We start from the raw sequence: 22,064 nt of genomic DNA on the forward strand, positions 1-22,064 counted from the left end.
GGTGGCTGGAGGGGAAGAGGTGGACTTTTCAAAACAGATCCACATTATTGAAGCTCTGTGCCAACCAGGGCAGCTTCCTCCTGGGACCTGAGTTCTGCTCCTTTGTGACTCCAGGCCCGGTGCAAATGTGGCCTTGGGGATGGAAAATGTTTCCCAATCCCTGAGAGCTCTGAGACTTTTGGGCCAAACTCTCCCTGTGTTACAGCTATGGAAATATGTTCCCATGGTCCAAAGAATTTAGTTGTTTATATAAAATGTGTGCCAAGTCCTCCCAGGTAAGTAGGTTTTAGGCTCTTAAGAATATTGACTGATCAATTGATTGAGTCATTCATTCATTCACTCCTTCATTGGATCAAACATTGATTGAGCAATGACTGTGTCCCAGGCCCTGTGTTAAATCCTGGAATTCCCAAAAGAATAAGACACTGCCCTGTCCTCGAGGGATCTGGAGACACACAGGAAACAAAGGATTCTGCCAGAGGTGCTACGAGTTGTGACAGAGATGGCAAAAATGCTGTGGGGCCAGAGGAGGTAGCGCTAATTCTGCAGGAGAACACAGGTCCGTTCAGAGGAGGTTTCCAAAGCAGGGTGATATCACAAAGTTGGAAATAATGACAGTTGTATCACTGTGAATATGAAGCAACTGGGACTTTCACATTTTGCTGGTGAGGGTAACAGTTGGTACAACTTTGTTGGAAATGCCTTGGCATTTACCTACTAAAGGTAAATACATGGTCATATTCCTATGACCCGGCAATTCCGCTCCTGTGCTTACACCCACAATAAGTGTGTGCGTATACCTACCAGGTGACATTTACGAGAATGCTCATTGCTGGTTTATTCACAATAGTTAAAACTGGAAGCAACACAAATTTTCATCAAATAGGATGGATGAAGAAATTGAGGCCTATTCGTACAGCGGACTACTATGCAGCAATACAAAAGAAATAATGTGCCTACTGCCACAGGCAACATGTGTGACTCTCACAGACATAATGATGAGTGAAAGAAGTCAGACACAAAAGACCACCCACTAGGATACTATTTATATCTATGGTGGTAGAAGTCAGCATAGTCATTACACGGGGCAGAAGTGCTGGAAATATTCTACACCTTTATCTAGGTGGCAGTACATGGGTTTCATACATACATGAAACTCATGAATCTGTATACTTAATATTTAGACACTTTACTGCATTTAAGTTATAACGCAATAAAAATTTTTAAAGACAAACATCAAGTAACAAATACAAAAAACAGAATGTGATCACTTAATGTCAAAGAACACACAAAGGATCCCCAAGTTTGTAGGAATTAGGAACAATATGTTGGGGGAAAAAAAAGCTTTTATTTTTAAATGTAAATGTTATAGTTCTAGGAAGAGCACACACGGGATAGAGAGCACCTTGGGACTGACCTCATCCACATGACAGTGGCCCTGGACAATGCCTTCCTGGACCTCACTTCCTGCAGTTTTAAATTGGCGTTAATAACATTTAAGCTAATAACATCTGAAATTTTCTAATATAGTATCTGTACATAAAAACGTCAATAATGGCTGAAGCAAATATGTCAGTGTTTTCCATGGTGACTCCCACATTTTTTAAGTGTGAAAACCTATTTCAGTTTTTTCCAACGAATTTTTTTATTTTTAATTATAAACATTTTCAAGCATAGAGAAAAGTAGAAAGAAAAGTATAATAACCACACTAGTACATCCATCAAGCCATTTAACAATGTTGACATTTTGTTATATTTGCTATGTTGTTTTCCTGAATTAATCTTTTTAAAAAATCCATCTTATTATGGAAAGTTTAAAATATTAAAAATATAAAAGAGAGAATAGTGTAACAAACTACCATGTACCCAACATCCAGTCCCAGTAATTATGAAGTCATGTCTAATCTCGTTTCTGTTATAACCCCATCTACTTTTCCACCTCCCGTCCCCAAATTATTTAGAAACGAATCTCAAATATGACATCATCTCATGTACAAATGTTTAAGTTCATATTACTAAAAGAAAGAACTCTCTTAAAATATAACCACAAGACCACTATCATACCTTTAAAAGTTAGTAATAGCTTCCTCATATCGAGTATGAATTCAATATTCAAATTTCTACATTTCTGTCATAAAAGATTTTTACAGATTGTTCAAGTCAGGAGCCAAAGTTCACATACTGCATATTGTTGCTATTTTTAAAAATTCTTTTTGAATCCATATGTTTCCCTTATTTTTCTTGCAGTTCTTTGTTGAAGTAGCCTTGTCCTGCATATCAGTGTTTCTCACACTTTAGCATGCAAAAGAATCACCTAGAAAGCTTCTTAAAATACAGATCCCTGGGCCCCAGCCCAGGATAAGTGGCTCTGGGGTAGAGCCTGAGAATTTGCATTTAACAAGCTCCCAAGTGATGCTGATGCCAGTCTGTGAACCCATATTGACTAGCATTGCTCTAGTTTCCCACAGTTCGGATTTAACTAGCTGCATCTCCAGGGTATCTTTGAATATGTTTCTCTGCTCTTTATACTTTAAAAAAATTTACTTGGCTACGTTTAAACATAGTATTTGTAAGCTTTCATCAAGACACACAATGTCTGGTCATCTCTCCTTGAGACATTCATTAGTAGCTTCCAACGATTATTCCTAGATCTGTAATTTCCTTAGGGGTTGCAAGATGGTGACACACTAATACTGTTGTTTCTTCTTCATTTATTACTTGGTGTCTACTTCTATAAAGAGGGCCATTTCCTTATCAAGCATATGACTATCCCAAGATAGAGTTTATACAGAAAGCAGGATAAATGCTTTAATCTTTCTCTTCATTAACCCATTTTCAAAATAGTGCATTGGTTCCCTAGCATCCTGAGACACTAAAGAGATGTTTTTTGTTTGCTTGTTTTTATCTGTCCTAGTGAATTCATAAATACACACACATTGGTTTCAACTCACTCAGTTATTGTTTCTGATGCTCGAACTGCCCCATCTCTGACTGATGGGAGCCTTGTCAGGTTAGCTCCTGGGTCCTTGTGACATGACTCTAGTGACTCACTAGCTTCCTTTCTTTCCATATGACAAGACTTTCCAGGCTTGCCTTATACATTTCTTGGCCCACAGCTGGAATTGGCCATTTCTCCAAGGAGCCCTGGTTGCATTTAATATGAGATGGTACATAGAGACCACAGTCTAGATACTAGAAGCATTCATCAGTGATGGGTTGGTCATTGTTCCCAGACCTTTTCAGGGAATAAAACTAGAAAAAAATTTTTAAATAAAACATGTAATGAGTTTAAAGATTACTTCAGTTAGAATTTAGAGGATATTTTATTTGATGCCATCAATCTTAAATCTCAGAATCACCACCCTAACCCTACAGTCAATAATAATATTGTTAAAAACCCTTTCAGTTGTTTTATCTTTTGTATGTCCTTTTTATTCTTAGGGTGTGTCTTAAGGATGTATGGTCAAATTTTAAAGTCACATGGCCTAGTTTTTACCTTAGAGGTCATGCCACAAGTCAATACGTAGCTAGGTTTATTTGTTCATTTTGCTTTTGACTTTTAGGGACTCCTTTTTTGAACATTTCAATTTGTTTTATAATTATGTAAGAATATTTTTTACAGTTTCAAAATAAAATCTACAAATCAAAGTATATTCAAAGAAGTCTCACCTATTCCTTCCCCTCTGTCATGATCCTTTCTTGCCCTTATATGGAATAAGTTTAATACTTATGGTTTTTTGTTCTTTTAAAAAACAACATAATAATAGTATAACGTTATACACATACACATACATTCATATCACATCTTCATGGATACATGGTAGTATACTATACACGCTTTTCTCCACTTAGCTCTTTTTTTCTTTTAATATATCCAATTTTTTAAAATTAGTGGATTTATTTTTAGCTGCGTTGGGTCTTTGTTGCTGCGCTTGGGCTTTCTCTAGTTGCTGTGAGCAGGGGCTACTCTTCATTGTGGTACGTGGGGTTTTCATTTTGGTGACTTCCCTTTGTTGCAGAGCAGGGACTCTAGGCATGCGGGCTTCAGTAGTTGTGACACGCAGGCTCACTAGTTGTGGCTCACAGGCTCTAGAGCACAGGCTCAGTAGTTGTGGAGCACGGGCTTAGTTGCTCCACGGCATGTGGAATCTTCCCCGACCAGGGGGATTGAACCCGTGTCTCCTGCATTGGCAGGTGGATTCTTAACCACTGCGCCACCGGGGAAGCCCTCCACTTAGCTCTCGACACCACTTTATAATGTTAAAAATGTTAACATTGGTTAGTAGTTCCACTTTGGGCATTCATTGATTAAGAAAATAAACAAGGAAAAAAACTTCATTGCATTCAGTATCACTTTTAAATAGATTTATTTAAATGAATTTATTAATCCTGATGCATTGATATATAATTGGAGAATGTTAGTCCACATGTCTGTTCAGCCTACAATAAATAATACTTGGTGCAAATCTCAACAATCAGAAACCACAAAAGAAGAAAAACTGATTTTTAATTGTTTTATTTGTTTAGATGTCCTCCTTTAAAAAAATTTTTAAATTTTGGAATAATTTTAGATTTACGGAAAAGTTGCAAAGATAGTACAGAGAGTTCTCGTATACCCTTTACCAGTTTCCCCTATTGTCAGCATCTAAAATAACATGGTACATTTGGCGGAGCCAGGGAACCAACATTGGTACGTTACTGTTAACTCCAGACTTTATTCAAATTTCATTAATTTTTCCGCTAATGTCCTTTTTCTGTTCCAGGATCAGACCCAGGATACCACATTGCATTTAATATCTTTCCATTTTTAATTAACCTAAAAATCAATCAAAGTTAAAGAGCGTTCCCATTTTATAGGTGATAAGGGACAGAAACCAAAAGGCTTACTGGCAGTGGGATGATCACAGGATTTAAGTCCAAATCTTGGTGGAATCTGCTTTTATAAGAGACAATCTGGTTTAGATAAAGAAAATGCAGACTCTGGAATTAGGCAGACCTGGTTTTGGGGCCTCGTTTGGCTTTACTCCTTAGGAGTTGTGAGGTCTTGAATATTTACGGAGCCTTAGTTTTTCATCTGTAAAATGGGAAACTAAAATATACCTCACAGGGTAATATGAAAGTTGATAAAATGATATGTGTGAGGTGTTTGGTTATAAGAAGAGCTCAATAAATGATAATAGCCGTTCTCATATCATCATTGTTGGTAGACCTATAACTAGCACTTGGGGACTGACTGGATGTCTGGTCATCTGCTATCCAGAATATAATTCTCTCTTATAAAAAAGATAGGCAATTTTTATCCCAGCAGCTAACCATGGGGTTACAACTCAGATATGCAACCTCTGCTTAAGTGGCCTTAAGCAGGGGCGATTTTAGGGGGTCATTTATCGCCCAGTCTCCTGGACTAACACATCAGTTCCTGGCATCTTTAAACTTTTTTTTTTTTTTTTTTTGGTGGTACGCGGGCCTCTCACTGTTGTGGCCTCTCCCGTTGCAGAGCACAGGCTCCGGACGCGCAGGCTCAGCGGCCATGGCTCACGGGCCCAGCCGCTCCGCGGCATGTGGGATCTTCCCGGACCGGGGCACGAACCCGCGTCCCCTGCATCGGCAGGCGGACCCTCAACCACTGCGCCGCCAGGGAAGCCCCAGTTCCTGGCATCTTTAAGATGAGGCTTTCCATCAGCAGCCATTGAGGTTACCCTATAGGTATTTTACCAGAAAATAAGCATCTAATACATTAACTTATATATTGTTTTACTTCTGAAAGAACTGTTGACACTTTTCAAGTGCTTTCTGACAAGTTTTTAAAAAAACCCACCAAAACGCTCTTTTGAGGAAAATTACTGCAGCCTTGATTTCTGGGGTGTGTGTACATGTGCGCCTATGCATGTTTCTTCCTCTTCTTCTTTACCAGGGATCTGAGAAATTTTGTGCCACTTTCCAAAACAGGACTCAGAAGTAGGTCAGTAAAAGAGCTGTAAAATAGGTCAATTGCCATAAATCTAAGCAGAAGAAGGAAGTGGGGTTCAGCTCCAGAAAGACTGCATGTTTAGATCTCTGGTACCTGCTCTGATAATGCCTAAAGGACCATCTGTGGGGAGGGGGACATCAGATACTCTATTGTACCTTGGCTGACCTCATGCATGTGCTTTTCTGGGTTGGCCACCTCTAGGATGGAGATCATGGGTGCGGTCATCGGGACCAAGCTGGTAGATTTAAGCCCGATGGTCATTAGAAAGCCCACTGTAGGCTTGGGGACAACATGCTGCCTGAGGATGAATAAGCAGGGGACTTTTTTTCCCCCTCTGTGGATAGGTAGGGAAGTAGCTGGCTTTGAATAGCAAAACCATACTTCTGGGTAATGCTTCTGGTATTCCGAGGCACTGCAGCTGGACACAGGATCCAATCCCACATCACCCCCGCCCAGAGCGATGCTGCAGTTCCCTCTGTGCTGCTGGAAAGGAGCCTAAAGGATTAGGCTGCAGGGATGGCTTTTACCTTACTTCAATGGTCTCCTCTTTAATGACACGTTGCTTCCTTACCACGGTGGCTCATTTTTCCATACAGCACATGAGACTGTCTACATCCTGTCTCAAGAGAGACAGCATTTTCCTGATGGTGCAGGATTTTGCTTTCCCAAGACGAGGTTTTGTAAGGCTTCTTGGCACTCTCCCAGGTGCAAGGGGCTCTCTAATATATGAGATTATGATTTTTAAAAAACCATCACATTTGATTTTGTGACCCAGGCTCTTCCATGTGACTTTCTGAATTATTACCAACACACATTTCTGGTTTTAAATTATTCTGACTCATGCTTTTGTTTTTTCCATTGTTGGCAATATCTCCAAGTAACCACAATCCTTATCCATTGTCTGATTACCAGAACAAAACACAGTTTGAAGTTGTTGGGAGTTTGAAGAGAGTTTTATTTTGTTTCTATTAAATTGAAAATAGTACCAGAAGTAAAAGACTTAGTTAAAAATCGAAGATTTTAGAAAACAAAGCATGTCCTGGTGCAGATTGCTAAGCTCTGTGAAAATCAGATCTAACTTGATTTGCAATGGTAATGGGTCTTAACTGGAATAATTATAGAGGTTATTGGGAGATGCTGGTTATTGGCTGGGAAAGAAATGAAATATTGCCTACTTACCTTCTTAGACCTCAACAATAAATACACTTGCAGGGAATCACTGTTCTTGAGCCTAGAGTGGAAAGCCGTATAGAGAGGAAAAGTAGTAAAGACGCAAGTGGGAACGTGGTCACACACTGGGTCATTTATCTACTCAACCAGAAATTGCCGTCCCATCTCTTCGCCAGGCTCGGGGCTGGGCTTGGGCATATCAGGTATAACAGTGAGCCAGTGAGGGAGGCCAGCCGCCAAGGGGCTCCCTGTCTAGTAAGGCAAGCAAGCTTAGACAACAATAAGGCCAGCAGTGGATCCCCAGAACTGTGCAGGCAAAAAGAGGAAGGCCCCCGTTTGTCTGGAGTCATAGAAAAGACGACACAGAGGAAATGGTACCTCTCTGGACCTTGAACAATGAATCAGTTCGTAGAAAGGGGGAGAAGAACATTCTGACATTGAGAGAAGCATATGGAAAACCGTGCAGGGTCAAACACTTTTCAAATGTTGAGCGGTCCCATGTGGCTGAAGGATGGGGCTGTGTATCAGGGTTGGGAGAAAGATGACGCTAGGAACACTGTGGTCAAATCCCAGATAGTCTTGGATATCCCATGAAGGAGACTCAATATATTACTGAAGGCAATGAGGATCCAGTGAAGGTTGTCAGATGTTCATTTTTTATTTTATTTTTAACTTTTATTTTATATTGGAGTACAGTGGATTAACAATGTTGTGTTACTTTCAGGTGTACAGCAAAGTGATTCAGCCATACATATACCCATTCTTTATCAAATTCTTTTCCCATTTAGCTTATTATAGAATATTGAGTAGAGTTCCCTGCGCTATACAGCAGGTCCTCGTTGCTTATCTATTTTGTATATAGCAGTGCGTATATGTTAATCCCAAACTCCTAATTTATCCCTCCCCCCAACTTTTCTCCTTTGATAATCGTAAGATTGTTTTCTATGTCTGTGAGTCTGTTTCTGTTTTGTAAATAAGTTCATTTGTAACATTTTTTTTAGATTCTGCATATAAGTGATATCATATGATACTTTCATTTAAAAATAGAATGACAGCAGCCCAGCTCCAGGAGCCTGTGACTCTCACTGAGGGAGGTACCATGATTCCCCCACCCTGGGGCCCAGGGGCAGGGGTTGGAGGGGTCAGACTCAGAACGGATTTCTGAGGTTGAACGAACAGGAGGTGATAACTTATTAGAAGGATGTGGTTGAGGGAGAGAGAAAGGAAGGGGTCAGATATGACTTGTGTTTTGGGCCAGAATCAGCAGGGAGGAAAGGAGACAGAGGACCCTTGGAGTCAGAAGGACCCAGTGTGCAATCCCAGCTGTACCACTTTCAAGTTTTGCATTTATGGACAAGTCACTTTCCAGAGCCTCTGTTTCCTCTTTTAAAAGAAGAGTAATTAGCAAGATTTGCTGAGGGTTGATGAGATCCTGGAGGCCTGGGGCAAGTAGATGCAGGACAGATGCTGTCCGTTGTGATCATTTTAGGTCTTCTCTGCATCACCGGCTAGGGGCTCATGAGAATGGGGGCCGTTGTCTATCTCTCTAACCTGCACAGGATACAGAAGGAGCTCTGGGGATGTTTGCTCAACTTCTTTTCTTTAGTTTTCAGCCCAGCCGAGGACAAAGAAAGCTGAAAAGTTGCTTGTGAGTATTGCTTCAGAATAGTGGAGGGAAAGGAATGCCAGCAATGCAATACCCAGGCAAGCAGTGGTGTACTTTCCCCACTGGTAGGTGTTGGTAGGCTGATGGTAACGGGGGACCTGCTGAGTCAGGATGTGATGGTAATGAAAAATGTCAAATGCCTGGTAACTGCTGAAAAATGAAGTGACACCAGACCCTAGACCGGAGCTTCCTGCAGGAGGAGCAATGGACCCCAGGCTCTAGAAACTGGAGTTGGCTTTTCTGCCTGAGTCCATCAAGAAGTTAATGGCAGACAAGAGCCCTGCCTGAAAGTGTCCATCAAAGAAGCGTGGGAAATTGAGGTCCAGGAATTGGACTGAAATAGCTACGGTGAAGAAGCGGGGCCATGCAGGGGATGGATGGATGGACGGAGGGACGGAGGGATGGAGGGCCAAACACGCCGGTATCAGAGTAGCCAGCCTCCCCAGAGCCACCCAGAATTGCTCCTTTGCCCCAAAGTAGAACCCAGTCCAGGCCTCCGAAGAGAATTTAAAAGTCTCAACTACAGAGAGACACGCCCCGCTCTGCCCAATAAACCAGATGCAGGAAACCCACCCTCCGCTTCCCTCGACCCCATGCAGATCCTTCTTGGAGCTCTGCGGGCACATTTGGCCTCCGCAGTTTAAGAGAAATCAAGAAACTGGAGAGGATCCAAAAGAGAGCAAAAAAACATGATTAAAGAGAGTAAGAATAGGACCCAAGAGGCAAGTTAAAGAAATTGGGGTTGATGTGCCTAAAACAGTAAAGACAAAATGGGAACAGCATTCAAATACGTGAAGAGGGGCCGCTGGCCAGTCACTCCCCAATTTCAAGGGCACAGAATGAGAGGCAAATGGCCTAATTTGTCACAGGAGAGATCAGGTAAAGAAGGGTTTCATAAATGTCTGCGTGCCTTGGAGTGGGCTCCCGTGGAGTTATTGTACAATAAGGCTGGCCTCCCCAGGGAGAAAACCTGCTGGAGATGGGGAGGTGTGGAGGCCCTGGCTTGTCTCCAAAGCACTATCCCCCACCCCAAATCCCAGCTCTCCTGGCTTCCGGGAGCCCAGGCATCTTTTCAGATGACAAGTGAGTGGCCACGGCCTGGACAGTGGGAGCATCTTTGCTTTTCTCTGGTGGGTCTCTTCCTCCATGACCTTTCGTCACATTTTCTCGTTGATGTGTTCACAATACAGTCAACAGCAAATGCCTGCAAGTCCTTTGGCACCTGGTAAAAAATGTCTTACAACTTCCGGCAGTGGCGGTTTAGATCAGATCACTGCGTGACTGGCCAACCGTGTAGTGAAAATACTCAAGAGAACCTTGTGAAACTCCGTATAGTGCTGGAGAGCTCGCTCTGGTTGTCATCACTGTTGGCATGCTTAGGTGTACTATCCATCACTGTGAGTTCAGTCACTCATTCAACCGTCATCCCTAGAAGGAAGAGAGTCAAGATGTAGGATGAAGCTTATGTGCCTGTCTCCCCTTTCTGCCCCCAAAACACCATACAGAAGACACACGTATCTACAGATAGGATGACAGGGCAATCTGTTAGTAAACCAGGACCCTTGTAAAAGTGAATGGGTGGCACCACTGACAATTATGCTAGGATAGAACTGGGACCTATGGCCACCCTATCTATAACTCTTATTCAAAGCTCAAAGACAAGAAGGGAGGTTCCCTTGGTATTGAAATTATCAGCAATCCTTGGAAGCTAGAAAAAACATAGTAATGGAATGCTTGTTTTATTAAATATGCATTAGTCCTCTATTGCTGAATAACAAACTATCCCCCAGATTAGTGGCTCAAAACAACAAAAAGTCATTATCTCATGCAGTTTCTGTGGGTCAGGAATTCAGGAGCAGTTCAGTTGGATGGGTTTGCCTCCGGGGCTCTCTGGGGGTTGCAGTCAGTTGCTGCCCTGGGCTGCAATCATCTGAAAATTCCACCAGGGCTGGAAGATCCACTTTCAAGATGGTGAGCTGATGTGGCCGATGGCTGGAGACCTCAGTTCCTCATTTCATTTCTTCCCCATTGGGCTGCCTGAGTGTCCTCACCACACAGCAGCTGGTTTCCTCCCACCACCAGTGAGTGATTTGGGTCACTCATGCCTTTCAGGACTTGTCTGCAAACTCACACACGGTCACTTTGGCCCTATTTTATTTATTAGAATGAGTGTCTAAGCCCAGCCTGCATGAAGAGGGAAGGAGATGAACCTTTATTTCTTGAATGAAGGAGGGTCTACAAATATTTGATCATTCTTGTTGTGAGTTATGTTTGTTTTCGAGATTCCTTGTTTGCCTTTCTCCGAGCACTGTCCTTTCATTCTGCCTGTCCTAGTGATGGTGGGAGTGGATGGACCAGTGCCGCCAAGGGGCTATCTGAGCAGCTGGCAACTTGGCCATGTGGCTCTCTGTTCCTCTTGGGTGTTGTCAATCACTTGCGGTACTTAAAATGGGCTCTCTTGGTGGGTAATGTGTTCCGTACCACAGTAGGCATGTAAGGGGCAGTTGGATGGTCAGTTGACAGGGTGACACAGGTAAGTATAGATGGGGGAAGGGAGCCAGCCTGAGTGACCTTCCATGTCCCTTCTAGCTTGAGCATCCGTGAGTCCCTGATCCCCCCCAAGAGCATTCTTCCTTTGGAGTTCAGATGGGCTACTTAAGCACCGGTTCTGTGCAATAATGGAAGCGTCAGAGCCAAGAGGGGTTAATCTGTCCAGAGGAGGCTCTTTGGGGGCAAGTTTCTAGAGGTGAAGGCATAATAGGCTCTTGAAGTGAGAAGATCTAAGAAAACAAAAGTGGGCTTCATGTTATTATAGGCTGAGACAATCATGAGTTTCAATCTCTCCAAGAGATGGAATTAAAGCGATTTCCAAGAATCTTAATCATGGGGCGATTGTGTTTGTTTACTTTTGCAGCAAGCCTTGGGAACCGTGCTTGGAGAGATAAAAGCTGTTTTGTGAGCCTGTGTCTGCAGCTCCATCACTAGGTAGAGCGGCAAGGAGGCTGACCCTTCCCTTACAGCAGAAATCAGGAGGGGCTGCCTGTAACGTCCTGCCTTAGGAACATTTGCCTCCATTTTTTCACCTGCTTGGACTCAAAGCAGATTGAGTTAATGTGAGTTTGGGTGAGAAATAAGTGCCCTGTTCATTGTGAATGACCAGGCTGCGGGGCAAAAATAGCTCACAGGAAACAGTATCGCAAAGGGCAATTTTTCTGGAAAGGAAAAGACAACAAGCCATCTATCTGAAATTTTAATGAGCAGACCCTGGCCTCTGACCTCATGCCATTACCCAACAATCCAGTATTGAATGCCATGTCAGCTTCCATTTCCTGCGGGGGCGGAGGCAGAGTTCCCTGCCAGAGGCCGGCCATCTGCCGGACATGGGATCCGCCCTCTGCCTAGCTGGCTGTTACTGAGGGTCATGAAGTCATTATGGATAGAGTGTCAGCCCAGGCTCCTTGCTTCACAGAGATGGTGGATTAGAAGGTTGAGAAACTAGGGCTAATGGATAGGATTTTCTTCCCTATCCTTCTTTTTTCCCTCTGCATTGACTGTTTTGTTTCATTCAGTCAAAAACAAACCAAGGACAGTCTTGGGGGCACATTTAGCCCTTTGGAGAGAGCTTTGCAGCTTCCAGGTTTTTAAAAAAAAAAAATTGGACTTCTATCGTCAAGAGCTGAATATTAAAGGAGAAAAAGAAATGGACCGTTAGGAGAGACAGTGTATAAAGCCCCCCGTCCAGTGCACAGTGCGTATTACTTCCACTAATGAGTAAACAATTTAACCCGTCAGAAAGATTCAAGAGGCCAGCAGCTGGGCTCATCCTAAAGTGAGTCTCCCTCATTGATCTCAAAGGAAACAATTTAAAATGCTCTTGTGCGGTGTCTGAAAGTTCTGTGGAACGGGAGCATCAGAATAGCATCAGGATCACCTGGGTACTCGCTGAAACTGTCCTTCCCAGACCTCTGTAAGAGGGATCGCCAGTGTAAATGCCAGAGGATTTGAAGTCTGAACAACCATCAGGAATCCCGTGGCTTGGGGAGGCGTCATAGCTCATTTAATGCTCACTACCACCTGGGAGGTTTGTATGTTACTTTCACTTAACAGATGCTAAACCTGAAGCTTGGAAATCAGAACTAAAGACACAGGCTGCATCTGCAAATAGATCTGGTGTGGGCTCTGACCTACTTCTTAGTGCTGTGACCACAGGAAAACTACTTAACCTCTAGACGCTGCAATTTCCTCATCTGGATCTTCAGGATTTTAAAATGAAACAGTGCACGGGAAGCACTCGATCACAGTACTCCGATTATATGAATATGTAATAAATAACGTAGTGGTTAACAAACAACCTAATGATTAGGAAAGAGGCCAAGTGAGCAGCTCACACCATTCAATAGTTGTGATTGATCAGTTTGTCCTACCAGACAGAAGAGTCTTTGAAGGCAAGAGGTAGTTCTCATCCGTCTGGTTTCCCAAGTCCCTAACAGAGCGTTGCTAATTGCTGATTGAGCAAATGAATGAACAAAAAAAGGAGAGGCAGAGGGGTGAGTAGTAGGGCTGGATTTAAACTGGGGCTTGGACCCAGGCCTGGCTTCCAGATGGAGTGCTGAGATGTCCTGGCATTGAGAAGGGGGTCCTGGGGCCAGTGCCTCTGGCTTTTGGGTTTTTTTATTTTAAAAAAAGGCCTGCACGTTGTTCAGAGGGGCTGAGCTGGTCCTTGGGAACACTGCAGAAACCTGGGGGGTGGGAGGAAGAGAGGAGAAAAGCCACTTTGCAGTAAAAAGAGATGGTGAGGAAGAGAGTTCCCTCAGATGCTGTCTAAACACCTCTTGGAATGGGGCTTCCCTCAAAAATCGGTGAGAGGTCACAGGACAGATTTCTGCAGGTGGTTCTCCCTCCATGCTGCACATGAGAATCACCTGGGGCTTTGGAAACTATTCCGGCTCCGCCCATGGCAGGAGATTCTGATTAACCTGAGTGGCGGTGTTAATATTTCCCTAGCCCTTAGGGTTCTGATAGGTGGCCACGGCTGGAGATTATGGTGGTTCCACAAGGTGGGGGCCACCCATCCTCGACCCCTCCTGTAGTCTGTGTAGCCCTCTCCTTGCTGCTTCCCGCGGTCTCGGAGAGGGCAAGTCCCGTTGTTAAAATTGCTATTATGTCTCTTTGAGGCCTTCCTAGGCAGAAGAGGAGGAGACCGCCAAGAACTAGGACTGGGAGGTAAGGCCCTCCATTCACTTCACTGGTATTTCCCAAACACCGGGTGGCCCCCGGCCCCGCGGCCTGTAGAGGCTCATTTCAAGGACGTGGGAGGGCACCTGGGACTCTGTATTCTTAACAGACAAACGCAGACGTTTCTCACGATCAGGAGAGTCTGGGGAAATCGCGCTTTTATTTGTGGGTCCTGCCATGGAGGAGAAACTTGAGCCAGTCTATCAACATAAAACCTAAAGCAGTGCATCTAAAGCAGAATGCCCAGACGTCGCGTGCCTGCAGGTCCAAGTTCATTCTCTCGCACGAGATATCCGCTTGGGGGCTTAGGAGACGGGGCCCGGGGACGCCCTCCTGGGCGGCGGACAGCCTTGCCGACCTGCTACCCGCGTTCCGGGAGCGAGCAGCCGAGTCATCATTTCCAGCCTCAGACTGGAAAGCTGGACGGTGCAGCCGCGTGTGCTCTTGGCAGCCGGGCGCCTGGGGCCCCGCGGCCACATCATCCCGGGGCGGGGATGTGTGCGCTCCGGACGCCCGCGCCGCCACCGAGCCACGTCTGTGCCGCCGCCGGGGCGCGCGGCCCGGGAGGCGCCCTGCCCCGAGCCGCCCCGGGGGTGGGCCAGAGCCGGCTCTGGGCGGGACCCTGGCGGGGGCCCCTGACCGGTCTCTAGGACCCGCGGGACGCCGCGGGCGGGCGGGCGGGGGTGCGGGGGAGACCATAATTTGTTCCGTGGTGATGAGAACGGTGACTGTTGGCTGTGGATCCATTTCACAGGCCTGCCTCCTCTCCCTAACGATCTTCCTCGTCCCCGGGCCAACTCGGACAGTTTGCTCGTTTATTGCAACGGTCAAGGCTGGCTCGTGCCAGAACAGCGTGCGCGCGCGCACACACACACGCACACACACACGCGCCGGGGAAAACTTTTTTAAAAAAATGAAAGCCTAGACTAGCTCTTCAGCGGCCGGGCGCTGCGCGAGGGGTTCGGAGTTGACTCCCCGCAGCAGGAAGTCCCTCGGGCCGCGACGCCCGGCCCCCTCTCGGCGCCCGCGGGGGATGGTGCAGCGCCTGCCGCCCGGCCCCGAGAGCTGCTGCTGCACGGAAGGCCGGCGACGATGGCAGCGCGCCCGCTGCCCGCGCCCCCCGCCCGCGCCCTCCTGCTCGCCCTGGCCGGGGCTCTGCTGGCGCCGCGCGCGGCCCGAGGTAAGTCGCCGAGCCCAGGCGGCTCCCCGCCGGTCCCCCGCTGTCCCCTCCCGCCCGCTGGGGACTCGCCCTCCGGGGGCACCACGCGCCGCACTGGGGGGGACGCCGAGTGGCGGGATTGTCCCGCGACCCGGCGCGCGGGGACGCAGCTGCGGAGCCCCCGGGCTCGGGCTCCCGGCTCGGAGGGGACCCCCGCCCCGCCCGGCCCCTACCCCAGGTGCCAATTCCCGGGGGAAGGAGGGAGCACTTGGCTCCGGGCCTGGAAGCCGCCAGCGCGTAGCCCGGGTGGCCCAGCCACGGGGCCGCTGCCGCGTGTCCTCCCATCTCGGGGATCATTTGCCAAGATATCTGTCTTGACAGTTACACGTGTCGCCCGGGATGATGCGCGTTGGGTCATCTTACCCTGTCCCTTAGTGAATCCCCCCATCTCTGACTGGTCAGCCCTCCATGAGGTTTCCTGTGCACCCCTGCTCCCCCTCGGATACACTTGGGGGGACGCACAGTAACCGCGCAGGTGAGCCATCCCCGTGCCCGCAGGTGTGCCTGCGGCGTTCCACGGCGCTCTCCATTTTAAAAATGGACTCTCTTGCCTACTTCTTTAATTTTCTTTCCCTCTCTTTCTAATTCCGGATACCTGCGTAGTTGTCAGTGGCGGCTAGATTTGAGCAGAATCTTTGTTTCCCGCCACTCCGTCAGGTTCTCAGCTAAATAATCGCTTAAATCAACCTTGTGTAAAGCGACAACTCATTTCCACGTTAAGCCGAAGTGTGGCTATTATAGCTGTTTTATAGATCAAGGTTTTCCCGAGTTGTATCCCCTTAAATGGGTACCTGTGGATCTTTTCTTTTTGCACAATGAGAACTTAAACAGCAGGTGCCTTTTTAAAAATTCGGAAGTTTCTGCCGGTCGCCGTCACCGCCACCGCCGTCTTTCTGCCGCTAGAGGCGCTGTCGACCTACCAATGAAAGACTTGCCTTGGCCTCCAGCTCTAAATTTCTGTGATTCTGTGTAACAGGCATTATTTTTCAACAGCTGGCCTCAATCGCGAACCGTTACCACCTTATGGTACGTTTAATTTTGTAATTGCCACTGCTGCCCTCCACACCACCCCACCTCCATACCCCACCGCATCTACTGTAATGTGGTTAAAACCCAGATCTCGATAAAATCCACACGGCAATGAAGACCAATTTGGGAATTAATGATTAAGTAAAAAGATTGCTCAAAGGAAGGAAGAAGCAATGAGAATGCCAAGAAAGAATACTGCTGACTGTTTAGTTAGAAAACTCTGACCTGCAAGTGAAAATAATAGTTGTCAAAAATGTTTTGAAAGACTTTTGTACAAATGGGTCCTTTCGAGTATTTATTGAGAAAGAACTTTTAAAAACCTGAAACAATCTCAAAGTGTGCCCGAGGTGGCCTTGGCCTTGACACATGCTGTGTACACATAAACGGAAGTTCACTGAGCATGAACAATACTTTTTTTTTTTAGAGGAAAATGTTTACTAAATCAAGCTAATAATGGGAAATTATTTCATGGAGGAAGGACTTCTTATTTTATGACTGCAGCTTTGGTAGAGGTAGTTTTTCCTTAGGATGGATATGACTCAAAATAGAAAGCCGGTTAAGCCTAATCACTTAGAATGGGTTACATGCTGTGATATCCCAGGATATCTGCTTGTTTATCCTTGGATTCTCGGTATCGAGTTTTAAATCAATCAGTGCACCAAATCACAGCATATAATGAAACATTTCTTTGTGTTGGCAAGAAAAAGGGAGGAATTACTACTTGTTTAAGACAGAGCATATTTTGGGGTTTGTCTCTCTGCATGTTACCCTTCATTGGCATCTCAGCTCTAACAGGTCCAAAACAGAACCCTAGATCCCAAACTCTCTACTCCTGAATCCATTTTCCACCCCGTGCCCCCATCTTTCCAACTGGGTAATAACATCCTCTGCCTTTTCCAGATGCCTCATGCAAATACTTAGAAAGTCATCCTGAGTCTCTCCTTTCCCTCCACAAGCCACCACCCTCCAAAATGTATTCTCATCTACCCACTTCCCCCTGTTTCAAGTGGGCCTTCCCCAGCCTTGGCTGCTTTTTTCCCCGCTTCTTTTGATCTCTTCTGCAGAGCCTCTTATCCCTAGTGTAGTAGCCTCCTAACTCATCTGCTGGCTTCCCCTCTTGTCCCTGCTCAATGTACTCTTCCCAGCACCACAGCCAAAGTCATCAGTCTCAGTCATGAGTTGGATCATGCTGGTTTCCTGTTTAAAACTCTCCAGTGGCTTCCTAGGGCTCTTAAGAAAATCCAAACCTCAGTATAACGTATTTCCTGTTTTCCTCTGTTATCTCCTTTCTCACCACTCTCTCCCATGCTCACGACTCCATCCACACTGGCTTCTCTTCTTTCTGACTTTCCAGTATAAAAACGCCATAATAAAAAACCAATATTTAATGTTTGTACCATGAAGCAAGTATTGCTTATGGTTGAGCCACACAGTGTTCTGTAATTCCATTTCACACCTCTTTCAACTTTTTGTTTTTCCTAGAGCTAATCATTGCTTTGTTTTTGTTTTTGCTTTTTTTTTTTTTTACCGTTTTGCTTTGTTTCTTGTGTACCAATCTCTACCTCCAAACCCTCTGGGAGAATTGGTAAACTTCCAATATGATCAAACACATCAGGTAATCTATTCACTATTTATTTTTCTTGGTATTATCTCTCTTGGAGCCCTTTTCTTCCTGCTCCAGTGTGAACTGGTTACTTTTTAGGCTTGCATGTCAAGTGTTGTCTCAGGACTACTCTCTTGCCAAGATGCTGGAAACTCCTCTTACATCCTTCCTGTGTTGGATCGCCTGTTTTCTGAGCACCATAACTTTCTTTATTTAGTTTATGCCTTATTTTTGTGGAGCACATCTTCTAGTAACTTCCTAAAAGGGCATGTGGGAGATAACTTTTTTTGATAACTTGTTAGGAATGATTAAATACTTTCCATTGCAAGTAACAGAAAACCTGACCACAGTAAGTCCCGTACATACGAACAAGTTCCGTTTCGGGAGTGCGTTCGTAAGTCCAATTTGTTCATAAGTCCAACAAAGTTAGCCTAGGTGCCCAACTAACACGATGGGCTATATAGTACCATACTGTAATAGGTTTATAATACTTTTCACACAAATAATACTTTAAAAAATAAATACAAAATATGAAGAAAACATTTTTAATCTTACAGTACAGTCCCTTGAAAAGTACAGTAGTACAGTACAACAGCTGGCATCCTGGGGCTGGCATCGAGTGAACAGGCAAGGAGAGTTACTGACTGGAGGAGGGAGAGGAGGTGGGAGATGGTAGAGCTGAAGGATTGTCAGCAATAGGAGACGAAGGGCGAGCTGCAGTTTCACTCACGCCTGACGTTAGTGGAACCCACGTTCGTGTCTTTGAAAGTTCGCAGCTTGAAGGTTCAGGTGTAGGGGACTTTTTTAATCTTTACATTCCAAGCGTTTGTGAAGTAAGCGGTGTCGTAGCTGGTGTAGTGGGTCAGTGATACTACTAGGGACCCGCGCTTTCACTTTTGCTTGTGTCTCTGCCATACTTACATGTTGGCTTTTGCTTTTATGCTTAATGCCTCATGGTCTTATGGAAGCTGCTGTGCATTTTGGCATTATATCTGCATTCTAGGCCGTAATAAGGCAAAAGAGGCAAAAAGCAGAGTCAGCAAATCTATCTTATTGGGAAAATAAAAGTATTTCCAGAAACCTTTGTAGCAGATTTTCTCTTGGCTAGACTGTGACACAGGGCCACTGCTTGCTGCATGGGAAGATAGAAAAGTAAATAATTTTAGTTGTATACTTTGGTGTTTCAATCGAAACAGAGTTTTATGAGTAAGAAAGAAGTTTAGAATGTGTGTCTTGCATGCAAATATATATATGCAAATCAGCAATTTTATACATATAAATATATACACACACACACACACACATATGTATTTCACCCCGGATATATATATTAAAGGTGGTAATATATATCACCTTTGATTGTTAGTTTATTTAGGAATAAAATTTCAAGATGGAAATCATATTTCCTCAGTATTTTTTTTTTTTTTTTTGGTACGCGGGCCTCTCACTGTTGTGGCCTCTCCCGTTGCGGAGCACAGGCTCCGGACGCACAGGCTCAGCGGCCATGGCTCACGGGTCCCAGCTGCTCCGCGGCATGTGGGATCCTCCCGGATCGGGGCACAAACCCGTGTCCCCTGCACTGGCAGGCGGACTCCCAACCACTGCGCCACCAGGGAAGCCCCATATTTCCTCAGTATTTTACAAGGCGTTCCTTCATTGTCTCTATGCCCATTGCCACTTGGGAAGTTGATAGCATGGTGATTGTTAATCCTTTATATGTAGTCTGTTTTCTTTCTCAAGCTTTTCTCATCTTCTCTTAATCCCCAGTACTTTTGCATTTCATGATAATGTGCTTTAGCTAAGCTCTTATCAGTAGTCGTGCTGGGATTTTCTGTTTGAACTTTCATGCTGTGAAGTTCTAGTGTACTTTCTTTTATTATTTCTTCAGTGATTTCTTCCTCACCGTTTTTGTCATGCTTTTTCTGAAACTGCTCTTAGCTGAATGTCCCAACTTCCTGAAAACATCCTCTAATTGTCTTCTTTGTTCAACTTTCTGGGAGAGTTTGTTTAATTTCACTTTCCAACCCTGCTACTCAAGTTGTTTATTTCTGCTACTACATATTTAATTTCCAAGAAATGTTTCTTGTTCCATGAATATTCCTTTTTTTAAAATAAGGTTCTGTTCATATATATATATATATATATATATATATATAAAATGGATGTAAGGTTTTGGTGAACTCTTGGCATGCATTAACTTTTACTTTTTAAACATTGTTTGGCTGACTTTATTCTCACTATCAGCTCTCAGATCCTCCCCCACTCCTGTTTGTTATAGTCTCTGGCTTTCTTCAAATGTCTGTATTTTGGCTGTCTGTTTATATTTAACAATGAGACACTAAAATGCTGATTGAAACTTCTGTGTGCTTCAAAGACGGGCTTAGTAACTGGTCATCCTTCTCTGGGTTGGGGGACCTCCATACATCACTGACTGTCTTTTTCGTAGGCTGGTCAGTTTCCCCAAAGAAGAATTTTGCAGCCTCCTGCTGAGGACCTAAGCCACTTCTTCACTCTCAGCTATGCCGGGCATCCTCGTGTACAGAATTTCTCTGCTTTAGTGTCTGCAGAAAATACATCTCCTGTCTGATGAAGTGGGAGGGGCAGTCACCTAGCTGTGCTGGCTTTGCAAGGGACCTACAGCTCTAACTTTTCCTTGGATGGTCTTCCAGCCCAGCCTGTACTGACCATCAGAGGTGCCCAGTGCCTCCCATCTCCAAGTCTTTCCAAGGTTCTCCTCATCCGTCTCACCTTCTAGATGGCTTCTCTCTTCTCCAGGCAACAGGTTTCCAGTTCTCTCTCCTCTGCTGAGTAGGTAACCACTTGTCTTACCTCTTCTAAAGCCTTGTTGCTTTCTCTTACCTGTTGCTATTTTCTCTCCAGTTCTTTGTTTTTTTAAAATTATTTTTATGTTATTATTTATATTGTAGGCTTTCAGGAGGGAGTGCAGATAAACACCTGTGAGTCTGCCATAAACATTTAAAAGTCAGCCCAAGCTTTTGTACGGCACTCTGTACACAGACGTGGTTTTTTTTCCCTCTCTCTCACGTGTCATTTGGCTTCTTCTATTCCTTCCTTGTGGAAACAAAAATTACATCCATTTTTAAATGTTTCAAAACTTTCTTTTAAAAATCTATAAATACTCAAAGTCAACATATACCTAATTGGATAGATGTTGCAGCTGTGGAAGCTGTAAGGATTTTTTTTTTTTTCCCCTGAGGAATGCAACGACATCATCTAAAGAAGCTAAGCATATTTCTTTCTGGTGTAGATGATGCTGTAATGAATTCATTACAGTTGCAAAAAAAATTTTTTTTTTTTTGTATCAGAGTATGTTCCAGAGGGCTCTTAAAGCTAAACTGTTCCCGCACTATCTATGATTTATAAAGACAGGTGTGAGAAACATCTTCAGATGTTCCTTCTGTACCAAATGGCTAGGCCTATAGTCCTTTGGCTGCGTGCCCACTGAAAGCTGTATGAAACAGCTCTGCAATGTGTGCAGTCCTTTAATTATCAGCTCTCTGGGTTTGAGAAAGTGAAGTTGATATAATCTGTACGGAATGTTTTGGGAAATAGTTTCTGTGCACTTGTAGTAGCTGTTTCTTTATGTGTGTTTCTGTAGTATTTTATGAAACCTAAAGTTTTCATACCAGCACACGGTTCCTTAAACAGGCAGTTGTTGAGTGCTTTGGTGCCAGGAGCTATTGCAAGATCTTTGCATGCACTGTCTCATTCAGTCCTTGGGGAAGAATCTTGCCGTTGGTCCTGTTATTGCCCTCACTCTAACAGAGGAGGAAACCATGGCTTCGGATGGTTGAGTGTCTGCTAAGTGGCCGATGCAGGGCCATCTCTAGGCGCTCTCATGACGGGGACCAGGTCTTAGCCTAGGCGTAGTAAACATTTTGTCATCTATATACTTTATCTTTGAAATAACTATAATGTTTATAGCAATGAGATTGTAACGTAGTTCGCTTTGAAACGGAATGATAACGCGGTTCAAATGAACTTTACTTGCCAGTTGAAATGTGTGCCTTGAATAGCATGCTTCCTGACAGGCTGCCATTTCAGTCCTTATATTTACCCCAGCTCGTTCTTCATCCTGGTGTCTTGTGCTTTATTTAATGTTCAGTATACCTTGCCTCCAATCGATCGATGAGATGGAGAAGCCAAATAA

The 22,064-nt window shown here is 44.6% G+C and overlaps 1 protein-coding gene across 1 annotated transcript in view; it reads left to right on the forward strand.

The window, feature by feature from the left end:
* Positions 1–14,771: 14,771 nt before the first annotated feature.
* ADAM12 (ADAM metallopeptidase domain 12) overlaps positions 14,772–22,064 on the forward strand; it is a 390,012-nt gene continuing 382,719 nt past the window's right edge. Inside the window, exon 1 of the mRNA XM_019940251.3 lies at positions 14,772–15,222. Coding sequence (XP_019795810.2) covers positions 15,135–15,222 — 88 coding nt within the window. The 5' untranslated portion in view covers positions 14,772–15,134. The remainder of the gene's footprint in view (positions 15,223–22,064) is intronic.

Source organism: Tursiops truncatus, chromosome 16 (assembly GCF_011762595.2).
Source record: "Tursiops truncatus isolate mTurTru1 chromosome 16, mTurTru1.mat.Y, whole genome shotgun sequence".
Lineage (NCBI taxonomy): Eukaryota > Metazoa > Chordata > Mammalia > Artiodactyla > Delphinidae > Tursiops > Tursiops truncatus.